Raw genomic sequence first — 24,103 nt, forward strand, 5'->3', positions numbered from 1 at the left:
CTTCCATATTATGACGTACATAATAAACTTAGTAAAACCGTTTAATAAAAAAAGTAGGGCGAGAGTTTAATTAAAAATTGTAACATCAACAACAAGCGGGTTAAAAATAGAAAATAAAGTTCAGTCAGTACTTGTGGCATAATATTGATTTTAGCGCTGTTAAACGATTAATTGCGATTTATTGGATCCACAATAGAAGTTTTTGTTTAAATAATGTGTGTCTACTGTGTATATTTGTTGTTTATATAAATATACATACAATATATATTTTGAATTTATTCACATGTATATTTATGTTCATGGTTTCTATTATATATAAAAATATTTAATATATAAACAAACAAAATGGACAAAAATGTATTTTGAATGGGATTAATCACGTTTAATGGTTTGACAGCACTGGCTGATTTCCATAAATAGTTATTTCCACTTATCCTTTATTAACAGCTTGGCAACAGTGAGTCGCTAACAATATAAGTGAACAGTGCCAATCTGTAAACTTAAAACAATGAAAAAAAAAGTTTTAATAGTATAATCACAAGACTTCAACAGTTTGACTATCAACATGATTTTAGTGTGATGAAATTGCTTAATTCATTTCACAGCCTTTTTTGTGTTATATCTAGTTTTACAGCTTTGTTTACATGAAAACATAATGCCCTAAAAAGATTAAATGATTTAAACATCTTTAAAGAACAAATAATATACGCATTTTAACAAAAGTGTTTTTATACAATTTTCAATTGTTGGTTTTTAAATCCTCCTTAAAGAATTGTCCCATTAGCTTCCATTGCAAGTGCCATGCTTTTAGCATTTAGTATTGATTGAGCTTAACTTGTATTGAACGGGAAATATTCCTTTATTGAGAGTATTGTACTGTTTTTGGTGATTTAGCAACCCTGCTCTGTGCTCTTGAAAGATCTTGCGCATGTTATTGCCCAACCCACATCCTGTGTTTGACTCTGAATCCATTTCCATCTGCATGCGACCAGTTGCCCATAGTAGTGCTGAAGCCATGCAGCTAGGTTACCTGCAGCAATAGTAGGTCAAGGGGCCATGGGCCCCATCCCTGTAAAGAGTGTGAGTTATTGTGCGAGTCAGTGCTGTGATGAAAGACTGGCCCCTAAAGGGAGCTCCTTTCCATAGCGGTGTCTCATCAGCAGCAAAAAGAAGTCTGGTCGATGACTGGGTAGGAAAGAATTATCCCTTTCGCATACTCAGGCAGGCCGTTAACAGGACGAAGGGTTTTATTAGATTCGACAGCAACTGGCATCCAGGGGAAGGCCGCGGGGCACTGGCCTTTCACAGAAGTGCCCTTTTCATTCTACATGTGCTAAACGCCCCAGCAGCATGGAGGAGGGAGTGTTAGGGATGAGAGAGAGAGGCAGAGAAAGATGGAATGGCAGGGGGCCTGCAGCTGTGAGAAAGATCATTCTGCTTTCTCAAGATAAGCCTATTCTTTCTCTCCTTTTTTACTCTCTACATTCTCTCTTGTTGTCCTGAGGCTTACCCTTGCCCTACGCATTAGCACCAGGAACTGGGTTTTGGGTTCATCGAATTGACCGCACCCAGAACTAACTAGCCTATGTCATCACAAAAAGACAGTAATAGAACTTAAAACATATAATTTATTCATGAATTATCATAACTTAAAATCAATGTGAAAGGCTGCTGCAAAGAAGATAGTTTGTGTTGTTTTATGTTCATAAGCAAATTTAGAAATATTGAATATAATTTGCTGGATAGAAACAACAAAGTTGTGAATAAAATTGTTCAAAATATTTATTCGCTTAGAAAGACCTGCACACATTGCAGTGGAAATTCCTAAATGGGTATCCAAAGGGTCATGTGACTGCCTCAAGACATTTGACTGAATAATTCACTGAGATCACTGACAATGATTACTTTCCAGAAATATGTTGACATATTTGCCCAGCAAATGTCTTTTTGCCTATTGTTATCAAACGTAAAGATTGTCAGGGCATTTTGTCTGCATTTTGAAAAGCCCTAGAATTTACATTTACTAGAAGAGACACAGTGGTCGCCTCTTCCATTTCATTTTTTCTTTTGACATATGGATTGGAAATTGACATGACTAGTCAATTCAAGACCTAAAGATACATTGTAACCAAAAATATTTTATTTTTTTAGGATCCAGTCCTTTAGCAGTTACCTGGAAGACATTATCAATTACCGTTGGGAATTGGAAGAAGGGAAGGCCAATCCACTGAAGGAGCACCAGTTTGAAGAGCTGCCACCACGCACACAGGTGGAACTCTTGCACAGACTCTGTGACTATCGTCTTGACGCTGCTGATGTCTTTGACCGGCTCAAGGTAGCAAGCTTGTAATGGCACAAAAACAGATACAGCTTTTACATTTGTTTGTTTAATACTCACCATAGCAGAAGTGATCACGATGCATTTTGTCTAAAATGCTGGGTTTTGCAGGGCCTGGATGCAGATAGTTTACGTGTTGAGCCTCTGGGACAGGATGGGAATGGGGCCCTCTATTGGTATTTTTATGGTACGCGGCTGTACAAAGAGGAGCCGGTTGAAGCAATGTCTCCCCAATACAGGTATGGAGAGGTGCTTTCACAAAAGCTTACAAGAAACAAATGCATTTATATTTGTTAGTGTATATAAATGAAACCTTTGCAAAAAACCTTTTCACAGTGACCGTTACGACAGAGAAAAGAAAAGAAGAGGGAGGCCACCAAAGCAGTCTGAAGATGGACTGGCCATGTAAGACACATCCATTTAATGCAGTGTTTTAAATGATGTTATACAAAGACTTCCTAGTCATAGTTTGGTTTCTTTGAAGTTGCATTATTTAGACAGATAAGTGTCTAATCTGTCTGGTTTTAGGGAGGAGGAGTGGGAAGACTCTGTGAAGGAAGAGGATGAAATTGTTGTGGAGCCCAAGCCTGTAATAGGTGAGACACTGGACTCAAGTATTGCTGCTTTTAGTTTGTTTTAGACCTAAAGAATATAGGGTTATTGAAGCACCATTTCCTTCATTATTTTTCTGCATCGTAAGATGCTTAATGTGCTCAGGATGGCTGTAATGCATGTCCGCTGCCATGTGCATGAAATGCTTTTTCAGCAAAAGCATGAAATGTGGCGCTTTTATGAAAGAATTAGAAATAATATGCTAGAAACTGCGCCAGCAATGGCAGCTTGGTGAATAGAATTTTTTTTTAAAGAGATCAAAGCTCAAGCTACTGGTTGGTAGCTTAATAGATTTAGTAGTATCTGACAAATTCTTAACAGGTTTCTTTGGTTTTATAAGATTTTTGTATTTTGATAATTTTTAATTTTTGTGTACTTTAGAGGTTTTTAACTGCTATTTGAACATGAATAATCTTTTATATTAATCATTTTTGAATGTGTTGAGGTGATATTTGTGTAATGTCTTGTCAGAGCGTGAGCGTGGGGCCTGGTCTCTGGTGTGTGACACAGAGGAGCAGTGGGTCAATCTGGCCGAAAGTGTGAAGGACAAAATCTCTCCCCAGGACCGGCACCTGCACCGCATCATCACTCAAAACTTCCTGTCTGAGATCAGAAACATGATTGAACACAAGGTGAGAGAATTCACTCATGTGATGCAATCATGAGTCACGTTATGAGTCAAACTGGGATATAGGTTATAATCTTAGTAGAGATTGCCATATCTGCGGTGACATATGCAGTTAAGCAATATCAGTAGGATGTTTAAATATTTATTTGAGAAGTCATTTGAGAACAATTTGATTAACCTCTTGTAATTTAGAAAACATGAATACAATTATTTTCTACTTAATATATTTTTAAATGATTTCAATTTAAAATGTATTGTTCTTAAAATCATAAAATCAAAATCAGGAGTAATAAAGGAGTAGTTCACTTCCAGAACAGAAATTTACAGATAATGTTCTCACCCCCTTGTCATCCAAGATGTTAATGTCAGTCTTTCTTTACTTGTAAAGAAAGTTTTTTGAAGGAAAACATGGGTTCAGGATTTCCTACTAATTATTTGTTCTCTAATTGTAAAAAGTGTTGAAGAGTTTGGATAATGCACTTTAAAGATATAAGAAAATTACTGCTATTTCCAAGTGTATGTATCGTTAGATCTTTTTATGCTGTAAAAGTGTTGTCAATACCCTAGAAATTAACAATTTCTAGGACTTTTTTGTCCCTAAAACTGACAGAAAATAAGGCCTAAGAGATTTCTCAAGCTGTAATGCAGGCAAAGTCACATAGATGAATAGAACTTTAAACTCACCCTCAATTTTCTGTTATCCATAGAGTTTTGTAAATTCATGAAACTAACCATATTTCCTCAGAAGGATAGAATGTATGTAAAAAATTAAGTGTTTGGAAGCTGCACTTAAAAGAAATAAGAAAATTACTGTTAATCTTTTTTTTACTGTCACTTTAATAAATCACCATGGCAACACCGTTCAAGATATCCAAAATCTGTTTGCAATTTAGCATCATCAGTATATTGTTTAAAAAGTTTAGTGTGAATTGCTTGTTTCTCCTGGACGGATTATGCAAAATACAACTGCCTGATTTTTCCAAAAATCCACATACAAATCAAAATAGCTGACTTCCTGTTGGTCATAGTTAATGATTGTTAATTGGAAAGTTGTCCAGCTTGATGAGAACGATATAATGACCAAGTTTGGTAATCGTAGCTAAATCACCCCAAGTTTTATCAAAAGGTGGCGCTATAGAGTGCCTCTTCCATGCCCCTTTATTAGCTTTCGCCAGTGTCTATCTATCATTAATACTTATGTGTGTTGGTTTCATGAAATTCTTAAGACATTTTCTGCCTCAAAATCACCGGAAAAGAATCAGAAAGTTTGAACATTGCCACTGGCTTGAGATTCATTTGCCATGCAGGGTCCATTGTCCTTAGGGACAATTGCAAGTGCTCCAGAATACATGGTGCAGCAGATTAATAATACTCAAGTTTAGATGAATATAATACTCAAGTTTAAAGCTATTTCCATATTAGATCATTTTCATATGCACAAAGATAATCGATAAACTAATCTTTGCTTTATCTTACCAGTGAGAAACTGTCTATAACAGATGCATGGTGATATGCACAATTTGCAGTGGTGTTTGCATGTCATTTCCGTGGCTAATCAAGACCCATTAGAGTGTCTGGTTGCCATAACTACCATGCTCCCAGCAATCACCATTACATACCCTCACTGCTTCCAGCATTATGCAACTTCACATTTTCCACACCTCTACATAAATCTGTAAAGAACCAGATATTTTCTTTCGCAAGCTTGATGCAATGCGTTTTAACTTGGACAACTGCCTCTTCAAATCAAACCCATCCACCCACTCTCTCACACATGCACACAAGCATTCTCACAGCCCTGTCTGAGCCAATCCATCTAGCCATCGTTATGTGGCAGGCTCTCACCTTGAAGAGAGCTGGAGCTTGGTGATTGACGGCCTGCAGTGCTGCAGGTTTTTTGACCTCTTAAGTGGCGATACCACAGACACTCCATCTTCTAGCATGGGATTAAGTGTTTTAGGCTAATGCACGAAAAAGAAGATCCTGAATATACTGAGATGGGGACAAAAATGGGCCTTTTGTCACAATGGGCTGTTTGGTTTTGTGATGACACCCTTTAATCTTACTTCAGCCTTTTGGTTAAAACAAAGGGCATATTCAGGAGGGATTGATACTTCCTCCCAAGTGACCTACCTGACACCCACGTGTATAACTAGCAAGATTATTCTTCCCCAGGAGAAAGAGATGAAGCAGAAGCTACTGAATCTGCCCAAGGAACACAACAGCCATCACCACACTGAACAAAATGGCAGCAAAGAGAATGGGGTTTGCTTTTTTAAAACGTATCTGCAATTTCTTGTTTATCTATGTGATGTAAGCTGTGGTTTAATTTATGAATTTGTGCGAAGCAGACACGAGCCACAAATGAGGTGGACAAGCAGAAGGAGGAGGACCTGGAAAGGCAAGTCCTGCTCGCTGAACAACGGAAAGAAGAAGAGCGACTGCTTCAAGAAGAACGGGAGAGAGAGGAACAGGAGAGAGTCAAAGCTGTCGAGGGTGAGTCACACTCAAGGTAACCAGCGACCAAAGTTTCCCCAGAAGCGTGATCAAACACACACTGACGCTAAAGCACATTCTGTGGTCTTGTCTCAACATGGCGGTTTTGAAGTCAGCATGCTTTTAACCCAAGGCCGCTTTGAAGAGCTGAGCTCGGGGAACTGATCAACCTCACTCCTCGTGAGAATCATCCAGCTCTGATATCCCCTGTCAGCGGGTTAATTAACTCTTGATTGTGCTGCTGCTGATGGGCCTATCCACATTAATGTATTATGGATGAAGATTGGGCCTGCAGTTCTCTCCAGTGGTTTCTTCCTCGAGCTCTTTTAATCCTCCCAGTAGGGTGTGTCAGTCAGGGCCTTTAATGTCAGCATATAAAGCACTTCTCTCCTTTATCTTGCCTGTGCCCTTTGATCAAATGTGCCTTCTAAAGCTGCCTGATGAATTGCTCAATTATTACTTGATTTCGTTTGCAAACTTTTCATCACCTTGGCCCAGGCAGAAGTGGGCAGGTAACAAGTGCACTATTAATGGTAATAAAAAGTGTGAAGCGCTTTATTATTCTATAATTCACTGATGTGTTTTTTTATGTTGTTCAGAGCGTGCACGTAGAAGAAAGCAGCGAGAAGAGAAGGCCTGGTTGCTGTCTCAAGGAAAAGAACTTCCCCCTGAGCTACTGAATCTGGAGACTCGCTCACCTAGTCGCCGAACACGTCGACCCAAAGAGTTGTAAGGACTTTGTTTTAGCTTTCAAACTCTGTATTAGATTTGGAATTTGCTAATGGTCTCCTAACATGAATTTAATTTTTACTTATTACTTAATACAAGTAAGTTTTTATGTTTAATTTGGTGTGGTTGTTGCTATTTGGTAATCATTTCTCTTTCTGTGTTGTAGTTATGACATAGATGATGATTACACTGCTCTGTATAAAGGTACGTTTGGACAATGGTGTTGTTGTCAAACCACAGTGTTTGTTTCCTCATTTACTACTTACTGTAAAGTAGTTCCACCTAAATGTAAAATTATTTTCATGTCAGTGTTGGAGGCCCTCAAAGCACACAAAGATGCATGGCCTTTCATGGAGCCTGTTGATGAGTCTTATGCCCCCAACTATCATGAAATCATACAGGTGGGCATACAAGATGTTATAAAGAATTTTTTTCCCCTTAAGAATAATTCAAAAAGTTATTTAAAATGTTTTGTCAGACTCCAATGGACCTGTCGACAATTGAGAGAAAACTGAATGATGGGGAGTACGTCACTAAGGATGACTTTGTGGCTGATGTAAAGCTTATGTTTGAGAACTGTCTGGAATACAATGGAGAAGAGAGTGGTAAATATGATTTAATGCTGTTTTGTTGCCAAGTTAAGCAGAAGAGCTAAGCAGAAGTGAAACATGCTTAAAAATAATCTGCTCAACAAAATGTGGGAATGTGTAGCAGTGTTTAAAAATTGATGAGCAAAGCAAGTCATACAAGTAGTGGTTTTATGTGGAGAGGCTCTGACATTGATTAATAGAGAGTGATTGAGCTGTCCTCTAGTGCACCAGGTCCTGCAGTGCCACAGAGACATTCCAGCCCCGCAGCTCCCCTCCCTGGAGCCATTCATCCATCAGAATGCACTCCCCTGGGGGTGACGGGGTCAGAGGTCAACTGTGGTTCTGTGACCTGGTTGGTGTGCTTGCTGTGCATGGGGAGATGAGTTTGTGTGTGTGTGTGTGTGTGCGTACGCGCTTGTGTTTACCTGTCTGTATCTCCTCAGAATACACAATAATGGCTGAGTCCTTGGAACGCTGCTTTAGCCGAGCCCTACTGAAACATTTCCCCACTGAGGATGGCGACACAGATGAAGAGTTTCATGTGAGCAGTGAGGACCGTGACCGCAAGGATAAGAAGAAGAGCAAAAGTCACAAACAGTCAGGTCCTGAGAGCTTGATCAGAGCCACTGAGCAAGTTCAAAAACGCAAAACATCCAATAGTGGAAAAGGAAACAGTCAGCAACGAGACTATCCCAAATCTGCTTTACAGTACCCTCCCCCACACTACACCAGTGGTCCCCCACATCCTCATAACATCCACCCAGGACACCAACAGGCTTTCATGCTACATCCTGCTCAACAGGTTATCCTACACTTTCTACACAAAAATTTGTTTATTGTTGACAGCTGAAACAACAGTTTTGACTTGCACTTCTTATTGTCGGTACTTCATAAGAGATGTGCTCTTTTTGCCTATAGTTTCAACAACCTACAGGTCCTTTGGGACCAGGAATGTATGCTCAACGAATGATGATTGACCCTCAGTATCCATATCCTGGACAGAGACCCCTCATGTCCAGGCCACCGGTGGACCATGGAAGTCAGCATATACCTCAGTACAACATGCAAGTATGTAGTGATCTTCATGCAGCAGTATTATGGCACTTTTTCACTGCATGGTACATCACGGTATGGTATGGTTCGGTTCACTTTTGGAGGGGGTTTTCCACTTGGTACAATATCTGGTACCACCTCAGTTAAGGTTCCAAATGAACTGTACCGTTACCAAAACGTGACGTGCAAACTCTGCTTATCACTGAGAATATTCACTACCTCTGAACTTGTGACACAAACACAACAGAACCACTAGATTTGTTTCAGCACAGCCAGTGAAGGATTGAACGCAACTGTATTGAATGACTGCACCTTTTTTAACCACCAAAAATGGGCTTTTTCATAGTCTGTTGAGGAAGTACAAACGTTCCTCTTATTGATAGCAGAGGAGCGGATCCAGCAAGAGCTTGATGGGGCGACTCGGCATGAAAAAGTTTTTAGAGACAGCACAACTATTACAACATGTTGAATAATCCTACCCACTCTAAAGTTGTGCTGAACTGCAGTGGAAACGCAAACCGAGCCGAGCCATGCCATGCAGTGGAAAAGCAACATTAATTTCAATCACTACAATATGTTAATGTCTCAAAGGTTGTTTTATAATAGTTTTCTTTTTTCTTTTTAATCAGGGTTCCCATATAAATGGTCCACATATTGGTCCTAGATACCCAATCGGACCTGATGGCCAACCACTTCAGCCTCCACATCAGCAACATTCTTATCCTGGTCCTAATCATGGTCCTCCTCTTGGCCCAAGGCCAATGAACCTTCAGCCTGGGGGTTTCAGTACCCCTCCACGTGAAGGCAACATGCACCCTTCACAGCAACATCCAGAAGGGCAGTCCATGCAACCTATGGGTAACCGGTACCCCAGGCCTGGTGTCCCAATGCATAGTTCCTACCCTCATTATGGCCCTCATAGCATGAATGTGCCCAGGCTGTTACCTCCCATAAACCATCATGGGCAGCCGACATCAGGTGGACCTATGATGCAAGAGCAGAGTGCAACAAGCCAGCATCCATACAATAACAACATGATTCGTCCTCCACACAGTACTGGTTATGCAATGACAAATGGTCAATATAGAATGCCCTCTGTCAGCTCCCAAAGTCCCATTGGCCAAAGACCACCAGGGGCCTCTCAGGTCTCAAGGCCACATTTGGCTTCCATGCTTGATAGCCCAGAGATGATTGCCCTCCAGCAGCTCTCTGCCTCATCGTCTCATCGTGTTGAGAACTTTCAGCCCATCTCACAAAGTGGTGATAATGCTTTAGCTTCTGCTGCATTGTCTTCTCCTGAAAACCAGCTCATCAGGCCTGTTAGAGATGGCGCTGCAGACATCCAGCACAATCCCGTATTCCCCAAAGGTAAGAGTTGGTATTCCTTGTCATATTTTGGCATTACACTATTGCTTTCAATGAAAATGGGATGTGCACCTGCAGTGATTTAAGCACATATTAACACCATTGTATATCCTGGCAGGTTCAAGTCCAAAATCTGGTGATAAACCATCAACTAGAGAAAATGCTCTGACTGAAGCCGACACCAATTCTCATCACAATCCAACAGAAAAATCTGAGCCTTCTCTAGGAACCGCTCTGACATTTGTGTCAAATCCAAACACAGAAGGCCCCAGTCAGAATGAAGAGAAACATAGACTGTCAAATCTAGAGAAAATCCACAATGATAACCACCTAAATTCTCAATCCCAACCCGGTCCCCCACAGCAAAAATCTGTGGATGACTCCTCATTATCCCTAAATGGTCCTCAGCCAATGTCCCATAAAACCCCAGATGAAATTCCCCAGTATGACTCTCAACAAATCTATAAACCTGTTTCACAGCAATTTATTCAGAATGGTTCTCAACAGCAGTCTCAGAATGTTCTTTCACATGTTCTGGAGAATCTTCCTCAACAGATGGCACAAAATGCATTTCATCAGTCTGCTCCGAACAGCTCATCACAAGTAATACACAATGGATCAGTCAGAGGGCCACAGGCAGGACCTCTTCATGGAATGCCACAGATTCCACCTCAGGGGGGTCAGCCTGGTGTTCATCAGCCTGCAACCCTCAGCTCTCTACCTCCTAGCCACCCTGTATCGCATCCACTTGCTCTACCCTCTCCAGCTGATCAGGGAGACCAAAGGCCTTGTGAGCCTACCAGCAGGAAAGAGTCAGGTGGGAGTACAGCTTCCCAAGATAACAGCAATGCTAACATGAGTACTGATTGTGCCAGTGGGCTTTACAAACCACAACCCTTCAGTCAAGAGTTACAAACCCAATTAGGAAGGCAGGAGCTAGCACCCCTTCACAATCAGGCTCCTCCAATACACTCTCAGGTTCCAGAGAGTAACGCTGTGACCCAGTATGGTACAACTGAGCCAGTACATCAAAACTTTGACCCACAGGTGGGAAGAGGATTACACCCACCAAATCACCAGCCTTACCCAAACCAGGGACCACCATCACAGGGAAATAACCCTTATCAAAATCCTGCACACTATCCTGCTTATCACCAACAAGGTGTTCCATACCAGTATCGCATGGCCACACAGCATCCTCAAGGCCAATCCAGCATGTATCCTCAGTTCCAGCAGCAACCGCACCAGTTCTATCAGCACCTCCGTCATAGCAGACCTGGATTTCCATCTGAGGAGTGGACTCGACCTCCCTACCAGCCTCAGCACCCAATGATGCCCAATTCTTACCCATCACCATCCACTGGAAGTTTTAATGGTCGACACAAGGACAATAGCATGTCTCCACATGGCTCGGATGGATCTGTTGGGAGCTTAATGTCACCTAGTTCTTTACCCGATGGGTCCCATAGCGGTACGTTGGAAAACAGAGAGGATGGCAGCCCTGCCAAGCAGGCAAGGACTGAAGAGACTTCTGAACGGTCTGAGAGCCCAAAGGAGATCTTGGACCTGGACAGCCATAATGCAACAGCCCGACATCGTACTTCAGCTCAGCCACACCCCAGTTTCCAATATGGGCCTCGTAGCATGCATCCCAGCATGCAGCAGAGTGGTGCTCTTCCATCCCATATGGTGGCAAGTGGGCCATATTCTGGCCAGCACTTTCCCAGTGGACATTTTGTACCACAGCATCCTCATCCACATTTGATGGAAGCTTTACAGAGGCCCCAGCACCTGCCTTTCCCTCCAGGCCAATCCCGCATGGCTATGTACAGGCATTCAAATGTGGCAGGACACTTCCAGGGAATGATGGTTTCTCAAAGAGCAGTGGTCGCAGAACACTTACTTCGCACAGGGTAAGAGATCTCACTTAATTTTTTTTTTGATCTTATGATATAATTATATAATGGTGTTCCTGTAGCTCAATTGGTAGAGCACTACACTACCAAGCGCAAGGTTGGGGGTTCGATTCCCCGGGAACACATGATTGATTGTAAAAAACTGATAGCCTGAGTGCACTGTAAGTCACTTTGGATAAAAGTGTCTGCTAAATGCATAAATTTATAATTGATTTGGATGTCTATTTAATGCATTCACATAAATGTTCCTTACCTTTAGTAACCATTTTTCTTTTCCGATAGGCACCAGATGTTGGGTACAGCATCTCCCAATGGTCCAGGTAATAAACAAGGAGTGTGAAAAGTAGGATTTCATTGGAAAGTCTAAAGAAATGTATATTTTCCAACACTTTCACATCCTGAAATATACAAGAAAATGGAGACAACAACAAAACATTAGGAATATTGTTGATATGATCATTTGCGGAAAAATGCAAATTATTTTATTATTTGAAGTCGTGATCCGCAGACATGCTCCACTACCCTTCTAGAAGACATTTTTGAGAAAGTGGTAACCCATCCTCATCTGGATTAGGCACTCCTTTGCACTGAGGAGGAAAAGGAACAACTCACAGTAACCAGGAGGTGGGATCATTGACCAAGGAAGAGCTGTGAATCTTCAGTCCTGTTTATTGCTCAAATACTGTTTGAATCCCCATAATACTGGTCTGCAGCTTCTCTTTTCAGCCTGGAATGTCTCTTTGGCATCATTCCCTACAAAGGAACAACATCTTCATTTCCTTTGGATGGGCTGCTTCTTGGGAAGTAAATAAACTTTTTTTTTTTTTTTTTTTCTAGTCCATGAGAAGAGCAAGGTGTGATTTGTCAGTTCGTGTTCTGGTTTAAAGTTAAACTCAGGTGTAGTAAATAGGGTACTGGGGCTACTGGAGCTTTTTCCAAGCTCTTTGGACAAACTACACCCAGTTGCCTTCATGTACTTGTTGAATGTTCTGTTCTATTTTAGATATAGTAATAATTAAACTTAAGGAATAAAAGTTGGATCTTGTGCTCACCTGGAGTGTTTTAATGAGGTGATGTTCATCTCAACTAAGACACAATATCCACTTGATTTCTGGTGATGTGCATTCTTTTAATGCCGCTTCAGTTTGAAGATTTGTCTTTTTTCTTAGACTGGCAGATAACATGGCTGCTCTATTTGTTATGCACTAGGAATAGTCTTTCATACTGGAATTAGTGGCCTTTGACATAAATTAGATATGTGCTTATTTGTATGGGACTACATTCTAACTTTTCACTCAAATTGTCTGTCTCTGATGTGTTGTCTTGTTCCATATTGATTTGTCCTGCTAGTTTATGTGTGCACAGAATGAATCAGATTTCAGATACTGAAAATATTACAGTTTTCTAGTAATCCATGGCTTTTGGGATTCCCTGAAGGGTCGTTTGTTTTCACCTGATATCATTCATCACTGGTCATCAATCGTAAAAAATTTTTTTTTTTCACATATTGGAATGTAAATTGAATTGGAGTCGCAATACTAAAAATGCATTAGATGAGAGAATGTACATCAGCCTTAAAACTTGTAAAAGTACCACTGTAGTTCATTGTATCAAATAGGAGAAATGTCGATGTGCTCATATTTTACATGAATGCTTATTTTAATTCAATGTACTGAATGTGTCCTCAGGGTGAAGTGGTTTTAATACGGGTATTGTTGATAAATATTCATAGAAAAAAAAAATGCAATGAAATGTCACTGGAACTGTGATTAACTTCAATTCATCTGTGATCTTCCGTTCAGACACAGGAACTGGGCAAGCAGTACTTGGAGTTAATGGTGTTTGAATTTGTTTTTATTTGTTTATTTTATTTTTATTTTTTTAATGGAGGGAGAAAGGTTGATCGGAAAATGAACTAGAATGGTTTTGTTCATTTTAATTGATCATACTATTGTTGTCCTGCACTAAATGAATTACTTCTGAATATCTTTTTTTTTTTCTTGGTCTGTCTAAATTACTATTTTACCCCGCTCTTGTTGGCAAACCATTGAAAAGAAACTGCAATTTGTGCGAATATGGCAGCAAGAATATCTACCTCATAATGCCAGAATGTGGCACATTCTCCATTCCCTTCATAGATGTGGATATTTTTTTTTTTTTTTATGATTTACAGCTTGATCCTAACATCAACACTATGTTCACTTGCAAAAACCGAATGGTAATTAATTTATCAGTGCCAAGTTTGAACATGATTAAAACATCTGCCTTCCACTTTTTGAATGTTTGTGTTTACAACCATAAGTGAAATGAAGGCAGCATCATAGAAAGTTTTGCCCTCATTTTGCCATTTTGTGGAATCCATGCTTAAGTGGAGAAGAGGTTGTACCTGTTTGTGCGAAGGAAACAGATTTGTCCCAGAAACCTGTGATGGTGCAAAATGTCAGACAGTAAAGTTTTAGTATTTTGTGGACATGTGAACGGTTTATATGTATTTTATGAACTAGGGATATGAAAATATTAGACGTAAGATGACATGGACATTGTCCACCATTCTGTACCTGTCTTAGCTCATAAGTAAAGAAGTATCACTTTAGCGGTCTGTCCTTTCTCCACTGTTAATACTTAAAGGGGTGATTTAGTTGTAATGGACTACAAGAATGTTTGGATATTGTTGTATACAGATGTTTTTTTTTTTTTTTTTTTTGTAACCTAGTGGGTATTGGGTAATGGATCTGTATCTCTTGAAATCCATCCTTCCACATCTCTGCTGTCATTTTTTTTTTTCTGTCTGTACTAGTTAAGAAACTAGTTGGTTAAATGTGAATCATATTTATTTGTTATGTTTTGTAAATTTTTGTATTTTTTAATATAAGTGTGTTATGTTTGTTTTGAAACGGTTCACTTTACCTCAGTAGCGAAGATGGCATCCAAAACGACACCTGTAACTTTCATTGTGAAGTTTACGAGTTCTTACCGGACTGACAAATTATTTTGTAAATGGACCGAAGTATTTTCTATACTGTACATTTTAGAATAAATTACGTTTCATTAGATGTTGCTCTAAATTTTCTGTTCATTTCTCACATAAAAATACAGTGCACTACTAAAGATAATGACAGTGACATTTTACTTTGATTATAACATGGTGGTTTCTCTGAAGAATACAATGGTAGAGTAATGCCTGAAAACTATGGCAACTTTTTTGATAACTAGTTGCATGGATGACTTGGTTCTGAGTTGGGTTTAATTTTAAACTACACGTTAGCAGGCATGGCAATTATACATACTGTATATCATAGATAACCGTTATATTCGGTTACTTGTAATTTACTAGTGTGCTCACAGAAAGTCTCAAAGATTTTAGCCAGGGTTCCAACGCCTGAAACGTCACTGTAGATGGCAATAGTGAAAGATATCGCTTTCGAAGCCCTCATTCGTTGCCTTATGGACTTTTAAACTTAAAAAAACAAGACCGAAACTCATTTAATATATTCTATAGTTTTTTAATACACTGAGAAGGATTTGCCCTCAGCATGTCTTTTGTTCACGCGCGCTAAACCACAACGGAGCCAATGAGCTTCGAGGAAAGACTTGATGTCACTTTGTTGTGAAAGTCAATAGAGGAGCAGAAGTTCAAGCTAGTATCTTTTTGTATTGCCCAGGTTGTTGTAGAGATAAGGCGGACTCAATTGCCAGGTAAGACCTGTTATCATTCACTTTGTGTCGGAAGGTATTTATTTTCTGTTTGTTTATTTGGGTTTTATTAATGGGACGCGGTTCAGTGTGCGCTTGATGAAAAACTCTTTATTAGAAAATTAAGTCCATTCGCAAAACAAAAAAACATCGATCGAAATTTGAAATGCATGTCAGAAGGTTATATATATATATATATATATATATATATATATATATATATATATATATATATATATATATATATCATCAATCATGACAAGAGCCGGAGTGGGACTTTCAGGTTCATGCTCCGCCGTTGTTATTGTTTTGTATTTGTATTTTCTGTACTGGACTTTTTTTTTTTTCAGTGCTGCCTTTGCGCTTTCTGTTACACATATTATTTTTTAATCTCTCTCTCTCTCGCTCGATCTCTCTCTTTCTCTCTCTCTCTCTGTCTCTCTGTATTTTTTATTTTTTTTAAGTTGCCGCTGTCAGTGGAGTCAAAAGATAATGTCATCATTAGGGTTGCCAATTAACTTCAGACATGTAAAATAAGGGACAGTTGTGATTCTTAATCTTTAAGAACATATTGTTTATTCTTTGTAGAAATTGTTTGTTCTTTAAGAGAATAAGGGATGTTCCATATATGTATACTGTACTATAATGTAGGCTGTCTGCTTGCAGTTAAAAAGTTCTCAGAAATAATCACAATTGTTTTGCTAAAATTTGAATAATTATTCAAAAAATAATTTTAATTTCATACAAAAATGTCATCAACCTGAGTAAATTGCACCATTATAGAATTGTGACTGCACAAGTCAATAGCTGAAAATACTGTGAAATTGCACATGGCATGAAATTTGAAAGCGTAACAAGTGAAGGTCTATATGAAACGACAGTCAATCATGCATTTTTTTTTTCAACAATGGCACTTAAAGTTTTGAACTAAAAACTTATTATAGCAACCATATAGCCTTTGAATGAATAAAAATGAATTTTTGTAAATTAAAGAAACTTGGTGTGGGCTGCCTCTGGTGCTTGGATTTATACTTCAATACAATGAGGTCCAAGTTTAAGAATAGCATATGCTAGAAGTTCATTTGTTCTACATTCACAAATAAAACAATGATTTGTGCAAAAAGAACGATTAGTTATTAATTGAGAATTGAGATATGGTCCGGTTAAAATAATAATATGGGCTGCGAGAAAATCTTCAATAAAAAGAGTGCGACTGCTGTTAGTGCAGGTAGGCTAGTCTAGGAACAGCATATTTCAACCCAGTTACATGACAACACCGGACCTCACGGCCAAAAAACCAGACTGGCCCACCGGAATCCTCCGGTGCTCCTGATTAGCCGATCCGTCCTGAGACTGATAGATAGAGTACTGCTCAACGGGCCGGTTGTCATGTGGGTTGTTTACAAGTAATTAGGTCTGTAACAGATGGTCACTTTGTTTTAGTGGGGATTGATGGACTTCATTTAGATGATATGTTTTGGTTTATATTTTGCTTATAGAAGTAAACAGTTTCCAACAGCTGACAGCTGGTGGTTGAAATGGTTGAAACTGGTGGTTGAAGGTTGAAACTGGTTTAAATGTAAATCTGTTGCTGAGAGTTTAAAAAAAAGAAGTGCAAGCAGTGGGCAAATCCCCTTTTCTGCAGTTTCAACACTACACTTCAGGTTGTGTTCGAAATGGCATACTTGCTTACTGCCCACTACACAGTGCTCACAAGCCTACTATTTTTTTTTTAAAGAATACTTTGTGAAACAGTATGCAATAAGCAACAAATGTTTCAGAGTAGTATGTTTAGTAATATGCATTGCTAAAAACTTATTTTTTACAAATTTTAAAGACCCTTTATTTTTGCAACCTCAGATTCCAGATTTTCAAATAGTTGTATCTATTTGAAACATCTATCCTATCCTATCCTACAATCTATTGTATCAATCCTACCAAACCATACATCAAAGGAAAGCTTATTTATTCATCTTTTAGGTGATGTATAAATCTCAATTCCGAGAAATTTACTCTTATTACTCTTATTTTGTGCTACAGGATCACAAGGGGGAAGTTGGGCCTAATGGTTAGAGATTCAGACTCGTAATCCAAAGGTTGCGAGTTTGAGTCTCGGGCCAGCAGTAATTTATGTCCTACTAACAATATTGTTTTTATATACACAGCGATAGTTTGTAGTTTACATGTGTGTATAACATTTATAATTACTATCCCCCGCCTCCAGTTCACTCTCATTTGAAGATGCATACATCAAATTTCAGCAAATGTAGCAGGCAATCTACTCTATGCATACAGAAAATTCACATACTATTCACAGTACACACACAGCATACGGCAGTATAGTAGGAGTTGTATAGTAGTAGGGCTGCACGATTAATTGAAATTAAATCGCAAAGGTGATAAATCACTATTAGGCAGAAGCTGCGATTGGCAAACAACTCTTTTGGAAAAGCACAGTTCTTTGATCAGCTGTATACAGTATCAGACGGCGCTCTTGCACTGAAATTCCAAATATGCCCCAAAGAAGAAATCCAGAAAATGCTGCAGCTGAATTAACTGAGGATTTAACTGCTTTCATTGATTCAGAGTGACTAATAAACACACGTCTACGACAAAAACTTACAGCTAATATGTTCTAATAAGTTTTTTTTTTTACGTTTTGTGTTTGTTTTAAAACAAAAATGTAAGTTTTTTTTTTCTGTGTATGAGTGGGAAGTGACTAGCTATATACTATCACTTTATTTTAACCTACAAAATAACATATTTTACAAATTAATCATTGGTGAGACCAATGCATCTGCAAATAATATGTTTCAACAAACTAAAATTTGTATTTAAATTGAATGGACGCAGTAACTGAAAACATTTACTTCTACTTGACTTTTACCGCTTCAACTTTTAGTATTAAATACAACACTGTCGTATCAATCATTGGATAATAAACAAAAAAACAAACAAAAAATCACTTTGTGCACCTTTAAATAATTAACCAGCTACTTGTTTATTACTCTTCAGCAGTAGCACAGAGATCTGGGGTTGAATTACATCCCAGCTATGCACGCAGTGACACTAAGAGACCTGATGTGGATATGGATGCTGTTTCTGTGCTGTGCATCATGTAACTGTGGACCAGATCCCAGGAAGCGAGAGGCTCTGATAAGGCTGGAGGCATCTAGACGGACAGGAGGCAACATGACACTGAACGAGAGAGAGAACCTGCTTGACAGAAAGCTTCAAAAACTGAAACAGCATGATATGGAAGCAAGACAGTTTCCACCGTCCATGCATTTCTTCAAGGCAAAGCACCTCATCGATCAAAGTCCTGTCTTTAGCTTGCTTCAGAAGATGCCTAAAGGTGTAGTAGTCTAATAATTCAGAGTTACTGTATATGTTTGAATGATAATAATCAGAAAGACTCTCTCTCTCGAAATATATACATGTGTTTTATCATATATATTTTATATATATATATAAATTAATACTTTTATTTACTTATTTAAACTGGCCAAAAGCAACAGTGAACACATTGTCAATGTCACAAGATTCTATTTTTGAACTTTGTTCATCAAAGTATCCAAAAACAATTATCACTGTTTCCACAAAAATATTAAGCAGGTAATATAATTGTAATTATTATTTTTAAAATTGATCAGAAATGTTTCTTGAGCAGCAAATCAGCATATTAGAATGATTTCTGAAGGATCACGTGACACTGAAGACTGGAGTAATGATGCTGAAAATTCAGCTTTGACAACCGCAGTTATAAATTACATTAAAAAAAAGTTTTTTTCAAATAAGACTGTTATTTATATTGTAATATTTTTTTTGTTTGTTTGTTTTTTTCTTACTGTATTTTTGATCAAATAAATGCAGCCCTGGTGAGTATAAGAAACAACTTTCAAAAATTTACATCTGAACGATAGGATATATAGACGACGAAGTATGAACAATTTAAACTCCACCTAGGCTTAACTATGATAATTGATCTGATCGGTCTTTTGTCCAGGTGCGGCCCTGCATGTTCATGACTTTGCTATGGTAGGTGTGGATTGGCTGGTGAGGAACGTGTCCTACAGAGAGAACTGCTACGTGTGTTTCACAGATGAGCAGACCGTTCGGTTCATCTTCTCCTCTGGACAGCCTGCGTCTCGTCCACACTGCTCCTCATGGTCTTTGCTCAGATCCCTCAGGGGGAAGATTAAAAACAGCACTGATTTGGACAACAGGTATAGCCTAAAACACTGCAGTGAACCTGGGACTATAGGTGAGGGATGTTTGTCTCAAATGTTCATTTCTATTCACAGTTTCATTCGAAATCTCACACTCTTCACCGAGGACCCAGACAGAGCCTATCCTAGCCAAGATACTGTGTGGAAGAGATTTAAGCAGGCTTTCTTAGTGGCCTATGGGCTGGTCACGTATGCACCCGTCTTCAAAGACTACCTCTATGAAGGTCTCAGACAGTTTTATGAGGACAACATCATGTATGTGGAAATCAGGGCTCTGCTGCCAGTGGTATGGATGAATTTACCCTTAAAAAATAAAAGAAAATCTATTTAAAATTGTGTGTACTGTAAATAAGTACTAATAATGTGCTCATTCTCAAGACATATGAACTTGATGGCAGAAAAAATAATAAGGACTGGAGTATGAGGGCCTGTCAGGACGTTGTGAGAAGATTTACTGCAAGCTACCCAGACTTCTTAGGGACTCGGGTGATTTTTACAGTCCACAGGTGCGAGAAACATTGTACATTTTTGTTGTGATGGGAAAGCTGAATTTTCAGCATCATTTCTCCAGTCTTCTGTGTCACATGATCCTTCAGAAATCATTCGAATATGCTAATTTGCTGCTCAGGATACATTTCTTAAAGTTATATCAATGTTGAAAACAGTTGTGCTGCTTCATATTTTTTTGCGCCGAATGGAAATTGTGTGCTTTTTCAGGGTTCTCTGATATGTAGAAAATTCAAAAGAACAGTATTTGTTTTGAAATATTCGTTTGATTAAAGAAGCTCTGAATGAACAGAAATCATTTCCTGCTGCTCTCAGGAGTATAAATGCAGCTGAGGCGGTGAAGACCGTAGAGGAAGCAATGACGCTACACAGGAACTTTCCAGATATCATGGCAGGCTTTGACTTTGTGAGTATATGATAAGCATATTGCTGACGTACACAATTTGTGAATAAACTTTGAAGAAAACATTTGCTTTTATAACTCCAGGTAGGACAAGAAGACCTTGGAAGACCTCTGTGGTACTTCAAGGACGCTTTGAGTCTCCCTGAAGACAGGGGTGTTAACCTGCCCTACTTTTTCCACGCAGGAGAGACAGGTTTCTTTTGAAATCTTGGGTCTTTCATCAGGCACAAAGCAGTGCAACTCAAAGTCATCCTTAAGGCTCTAATAGATTGAGTGCTTGTTCTTTTTACAGTTGCTATAGTAACATCTGGTAAGGTTATTGACTTTTCCCACACAGATTCCCAGGGAACAGATGTGGATCAGAACCTCATGGATGCTCTTCTGTTCAACACCACACGTATAGGTCACGGCTTCGCTTTGGCACGTCATCCTGTAGTTAAAGAGATGTCTAGAAAGATGGATGTACCGCTTGAAGTCTGTCCAATCTCAAATCAGGTATATCATCACTCTTTATGCCCTTGAAGTAAACAAAAATAATAATATTGACTACCTTAATGCATGTTTCTGGTCTTACTGTGTACAACTGGGGCACATTACTCTAAACTAAACATTTGAAGAAGTATTAACAAAAAGCCAAACTCACATTTAGTCTTATTTCTTTTTTGTATGTAACTCCGGCATTCTGTGATCAAATCCATATCCGATGGATAAAATCAAGCCCTGATCTTTTTGAAGAATATCACAAAGATTTCCTGCTGAAATATGCATTTAACTGGTTATAAACAGGGCATCATATTCATCTTACTTAATGTCTTAAACAGTCACTTTGTTAAAACATGCTACAATCTAATAGTGCTAAATCAGCTTATCACGTTTAATTTACGTTCAAACATTATTAATATTTAGATTTTTTTTTTTAATAAGTCATTTTCAACAAAGCTGCATTTTATCCACAACAACAACAAAAAACACTAATACTGTGAGTTCAGTGTCACATGATCCTTCAGAAATCATTTCTAATACACTGACTTCGGTCTCAAGAAACATTTCTTATTCTTATCCATTTAAAAAATCTTTTTGTGGGAACTGTGATGCATTTTTTGATTAACAGAAACAACAGCTTTTATTTGAAATATTAATCTTGTGAAACATTATGTCTTTACTGTCACTTGATCAATTTAATGCATCCCTGCTCAATAAAAGTTAACATTTCTTTCAAATAATAAAAAGTAAATAAATAAAATCTTACTGACCCCAAACTTTTGAACGGTATGTCCCCCGTTTTGTTTTGGTACATTATACGTATTTTCAGCTTTCCACTATGCTTTTTTCAGTCTTAAAAAAAAAAGAGCCTCTAACACTAGCATTCTTTATTTTTCAATTGTATTTATTTTATTTTTATTATTTTTGTTTATTATAATAAAAAAAATCTGGCTATGTATACTGCATTAAGCCAACTGAGACTTGACACAGCGCTTATATTATTGCCCTTTTGTTCGTTTCGATTGCTTCTATTGTCCTCATTTGTAAGTCCATCATAAGCTAAATGACATCAGTATGTTTCATTGTCTGAATAGCCCCTCGTTTGAAAACACTAATAAATGCATCAACTCTTTGTCAGGTGTTGAAACTGGTGTCAGACTTGCGGGACCACCCAGCGGCGGTGCTGATGGCCGAGGGTCATCCTGTAGTGATCAGCTCGGATGATCCAGCTCTGTTTGGGGCTACTGCCCTTTCACACGATTTCTACGAAGCCTTCATGGGCTTTGGAGGAATGAGCTTTAATTTAGGCACATTGAAAGAGCTGGTCATAAACTCCCTCAGGTAACAGATAACTAACAACTGACATATTTTAGGATTTATACAGACATTACTTAAAAGTCCGGGAGTTTTTCAGTCATTAGTATAATCTACAACCAGGCTTTGCTGTTTATTTGTAACTTATTTGTCCTTTCGCTCTTTATTTCTAGGTACAGCTCATTGCCAAGTCAAACTAAGAAAAAGGCTATTGAGGTATTGCTGGGAAAATGGGACAAGTTTGTCTCTGAAAGTTTACTGTAGACTACTTCAAACTACTTTTAAACATGCTCTAAGGGCAAGAAGTTTTCCTCTTATGTTTGTCATATTGGTGAACATAGATTAGCTGTTACTTGATGTGAGAAACTGGATGTGTTATGTTGATCTTGCCTGTGCTGTCACCTGGTGGAGAATTTGTGTACTGATTATCTTGACTTCCACTGAAACAATATGGAGGACAACCTTCAGGCTTATGACAGAGGTTTTGTGTGAAATTTTGTGAATACTAATCAAGATATTAGATTTTTATGACAGCAAAGTCACACAACATACAGGCGTTTACAAGGTAGACCACTTCAGGACACCTGATAAATCAGAAAAACTGTGATGTACAATGTCATTTAATTGTTTTATTTGAAAATGTAGTTCTTAAAGGAACAGTTTACCTAAAAAAAAAAAAAAGTTGCTGATATTTTACTCACCCTCAGGCCATTCGGGATGTAGATGAGTTTGTTTCTTCATCTTCTTCACCAATGGATCCTCTCTGCAGTGAATGGGTGCCGTCAGTATGAGGGTCGAGACAGCTGATGAAAACATCCCAATAATCTACACGACTCCAGTGAAGCAAAAAGTTGAATGTTTGTAATAAACAAAAACAAAAATATACAATGTTTTTAACTGTCTCTTGCAGTTAAAATAGTGTTTTTCATCTATAATATTGCTTAATATTTTGATGTAAGGAGACAAAAGGGGGATAAACCGGTGTTATCATGGATTATATATTTAATACTTCACAAGACATTAACCGATGGACTGGACTTGAGTTGTGGATTATGGGGGATGTTTTTATCAGCTGTTTGGACTCCCATTCTGACAGCACCCATTCACTGCAGTGGATCCACTGATGCGCAAGTGATTTACCGTATTTTCCGCACTATAAGGCGCACTTAAAGCCTTTAATTTTCTCAAAAAACGACGGTGCGTTTTATAATCCGGAGCGCCTTATATATATGGATCAAGGCGCTCTGTCAAAATGTTGACATTCCCTTTAGCACAGCTCCATCTAGTGGATGCTTAACGCAAACCCAGTCCAACGTTTGACTGAAGTATCTTCTATTCTATGCGCTTTATAATCCGGGGCGCCCTATATATGAAAACAGATCTAAAATAGACTATTCATTGAAGGTGCGCCTTATAATCTGGTGCGCTTTATAGTGCGGGAAATACGGTGATGCTAAACCAAGCCTGTTCCAATGAAGAAGCAAACTCATTTTAATTTTTCATTGTTTTTTTTCACATTTTCGTATTTGGGTGTCCTATTCCTTTGAAGTTTTTAAAAGTACATTTTTACTTTAACAACGTTTTTTGGGCTGACTTAAGTTACCCGAGTTGAATATGCAACTTATTTTTTTTTACAACATAAATGTGTTTGACATTCTCCATCTTTACTGACCTATTAAAAATTGCACAGCTTTCCAAAACACTTCAAGTGGAGTCTTCTGTCTATTTAAAGCCAAGGTTTACTGTA

The 24,103-nt window shown here is 38.4% G+C and overlaps 2 protein-coding genes across 5 annotated transcripts in view; both read left to right on the forward strand.

Moving 5' to 3' along the window:
* The window catches only part of LOC128014132 (chromatin remodeling regulator CECR2), a 28,471-nt gene extending 13,693 nt beyond the window's left edge, over window positions 1-14,778 (forward strand). Inside the window, exons 3-18 of one of the 3 annotated variants that reach the window (XM_052597452.1) lie at window positions 2,152-2,335; window positions 2,450-2,577; window positions 2,675-2,743; window positions 2,870-2,934; window positions 3,422-3,582; window positions 5,754-5,843; window positions 5,927-6,074; window positions 6,674-6,803; window positions 6,970-7,007; window positions 7,113-7,204; window positions 7,282-7,408; window positions 7,837-8,195; window positions 8,312-8,461; window positions 9,076-9,814; window positions 9,930-11,724; window positions 12,010-14,778. In XM_052597452.1, coding sequence (XP_052453412.1) covers window positions 2,152-2,335; window positions 2,450-2,577; window positions 2,675-2,743; window positions 2,870-2,934; window positions 3,422-3,582; window positions 5,754-5,843; window positions 5,927-6,074; window positions 6,674-6,803; window positions 6,970-7,007; window positions 7,113-7,204; window positions 7,282-7,408; window positions 7,837-8,195; window positions 8,312-8,461; window positions 9,076-9,814; window positions 9,930-11,724; window positions 12,010-12,067 — 4,333 coding nt within the window. In that variant the 3' untranslated portion in view covers window positions 12,068-14,778. Of the gene's footprint in view, window positions 1-2,151; window positions 2,336-2,449; window positions 2,578-2,674; window positions 2,744-2,866; window positions 2,935-3,421; window positions 3,583-5,753; window positions 5,844-5,926; window positions 6,075-6,673; window positions 6,804-6,969; window positions 7,008-7,112; window positions 7,205-7,281; window positions 7,409-7,836; window positions 8,196-8,311; window positions 8,462-9,075; window positions 9,815-9,929; window positions 11,725-12,009 lie in introns of all 3 variants that reach the window. The other 2 variants (XM_052597450.1, XM_052597451.1) reach the window with 2 other exon arrangements.
* Window positions 14,779-14,871: 93 nt separating this feature from the next.
* On the forward strand, window positions 14,872-24,064 carry ada2a (adenosine deaminase 2a). Of its 2 annotated transcripts, none has more exons than XM_052597454.1 (10): window positions 14,872-15,423; window positions 18,436-18,775; window positions 19,427-19,646; window positions 19,725-19,935; window positions 20,028-20,155; window positions 20,472-20,562; window positions 20,644-20,752; window positions 20,897-21,054; window positions 22,181-22,383; window positions 22,530-24,064. In XM_052597454.1, exons 2-10 carry the CDS (start codon window positions 18,475-18,477, stop codon window positions 22,618-22,620), a joined length of 1,512 nt encoding a protein of 503 aa, XP_052453414.1. In that variant the 5' UTR covers window positions 14,872-15,423; window positions 18,436-18,474; the 3' UTR covers window positions 22,621-24,064. The 2 variants fall into 2 exon arrangements, with proteins under 2 accessions (XP_052453414.1, XP_052453415.1); XM_052597455.1 differs by having other exon boundaries at window positions 18,439-18,775.
* The last annotated feature ends 39 nt before the right edge of the window (window positions 24,065-24,103 follow it).

Source organism: Carassius gibelio, chromosome B25 (genome assembly GCF_023724105.1).
Source record: "Carassius gibelio isolate Cgi1373 ecotype wild population from Czech Republic chromosome B25, carGib1.2-hapl.c, whole genome shotgun sequence".
Taxonomy (NCBI): Eukaryota; Metazoa; Chordata; class Actinopteri; order Cypriniformes; family Cyprinidae; genus Carassius; species Carassius gibelio.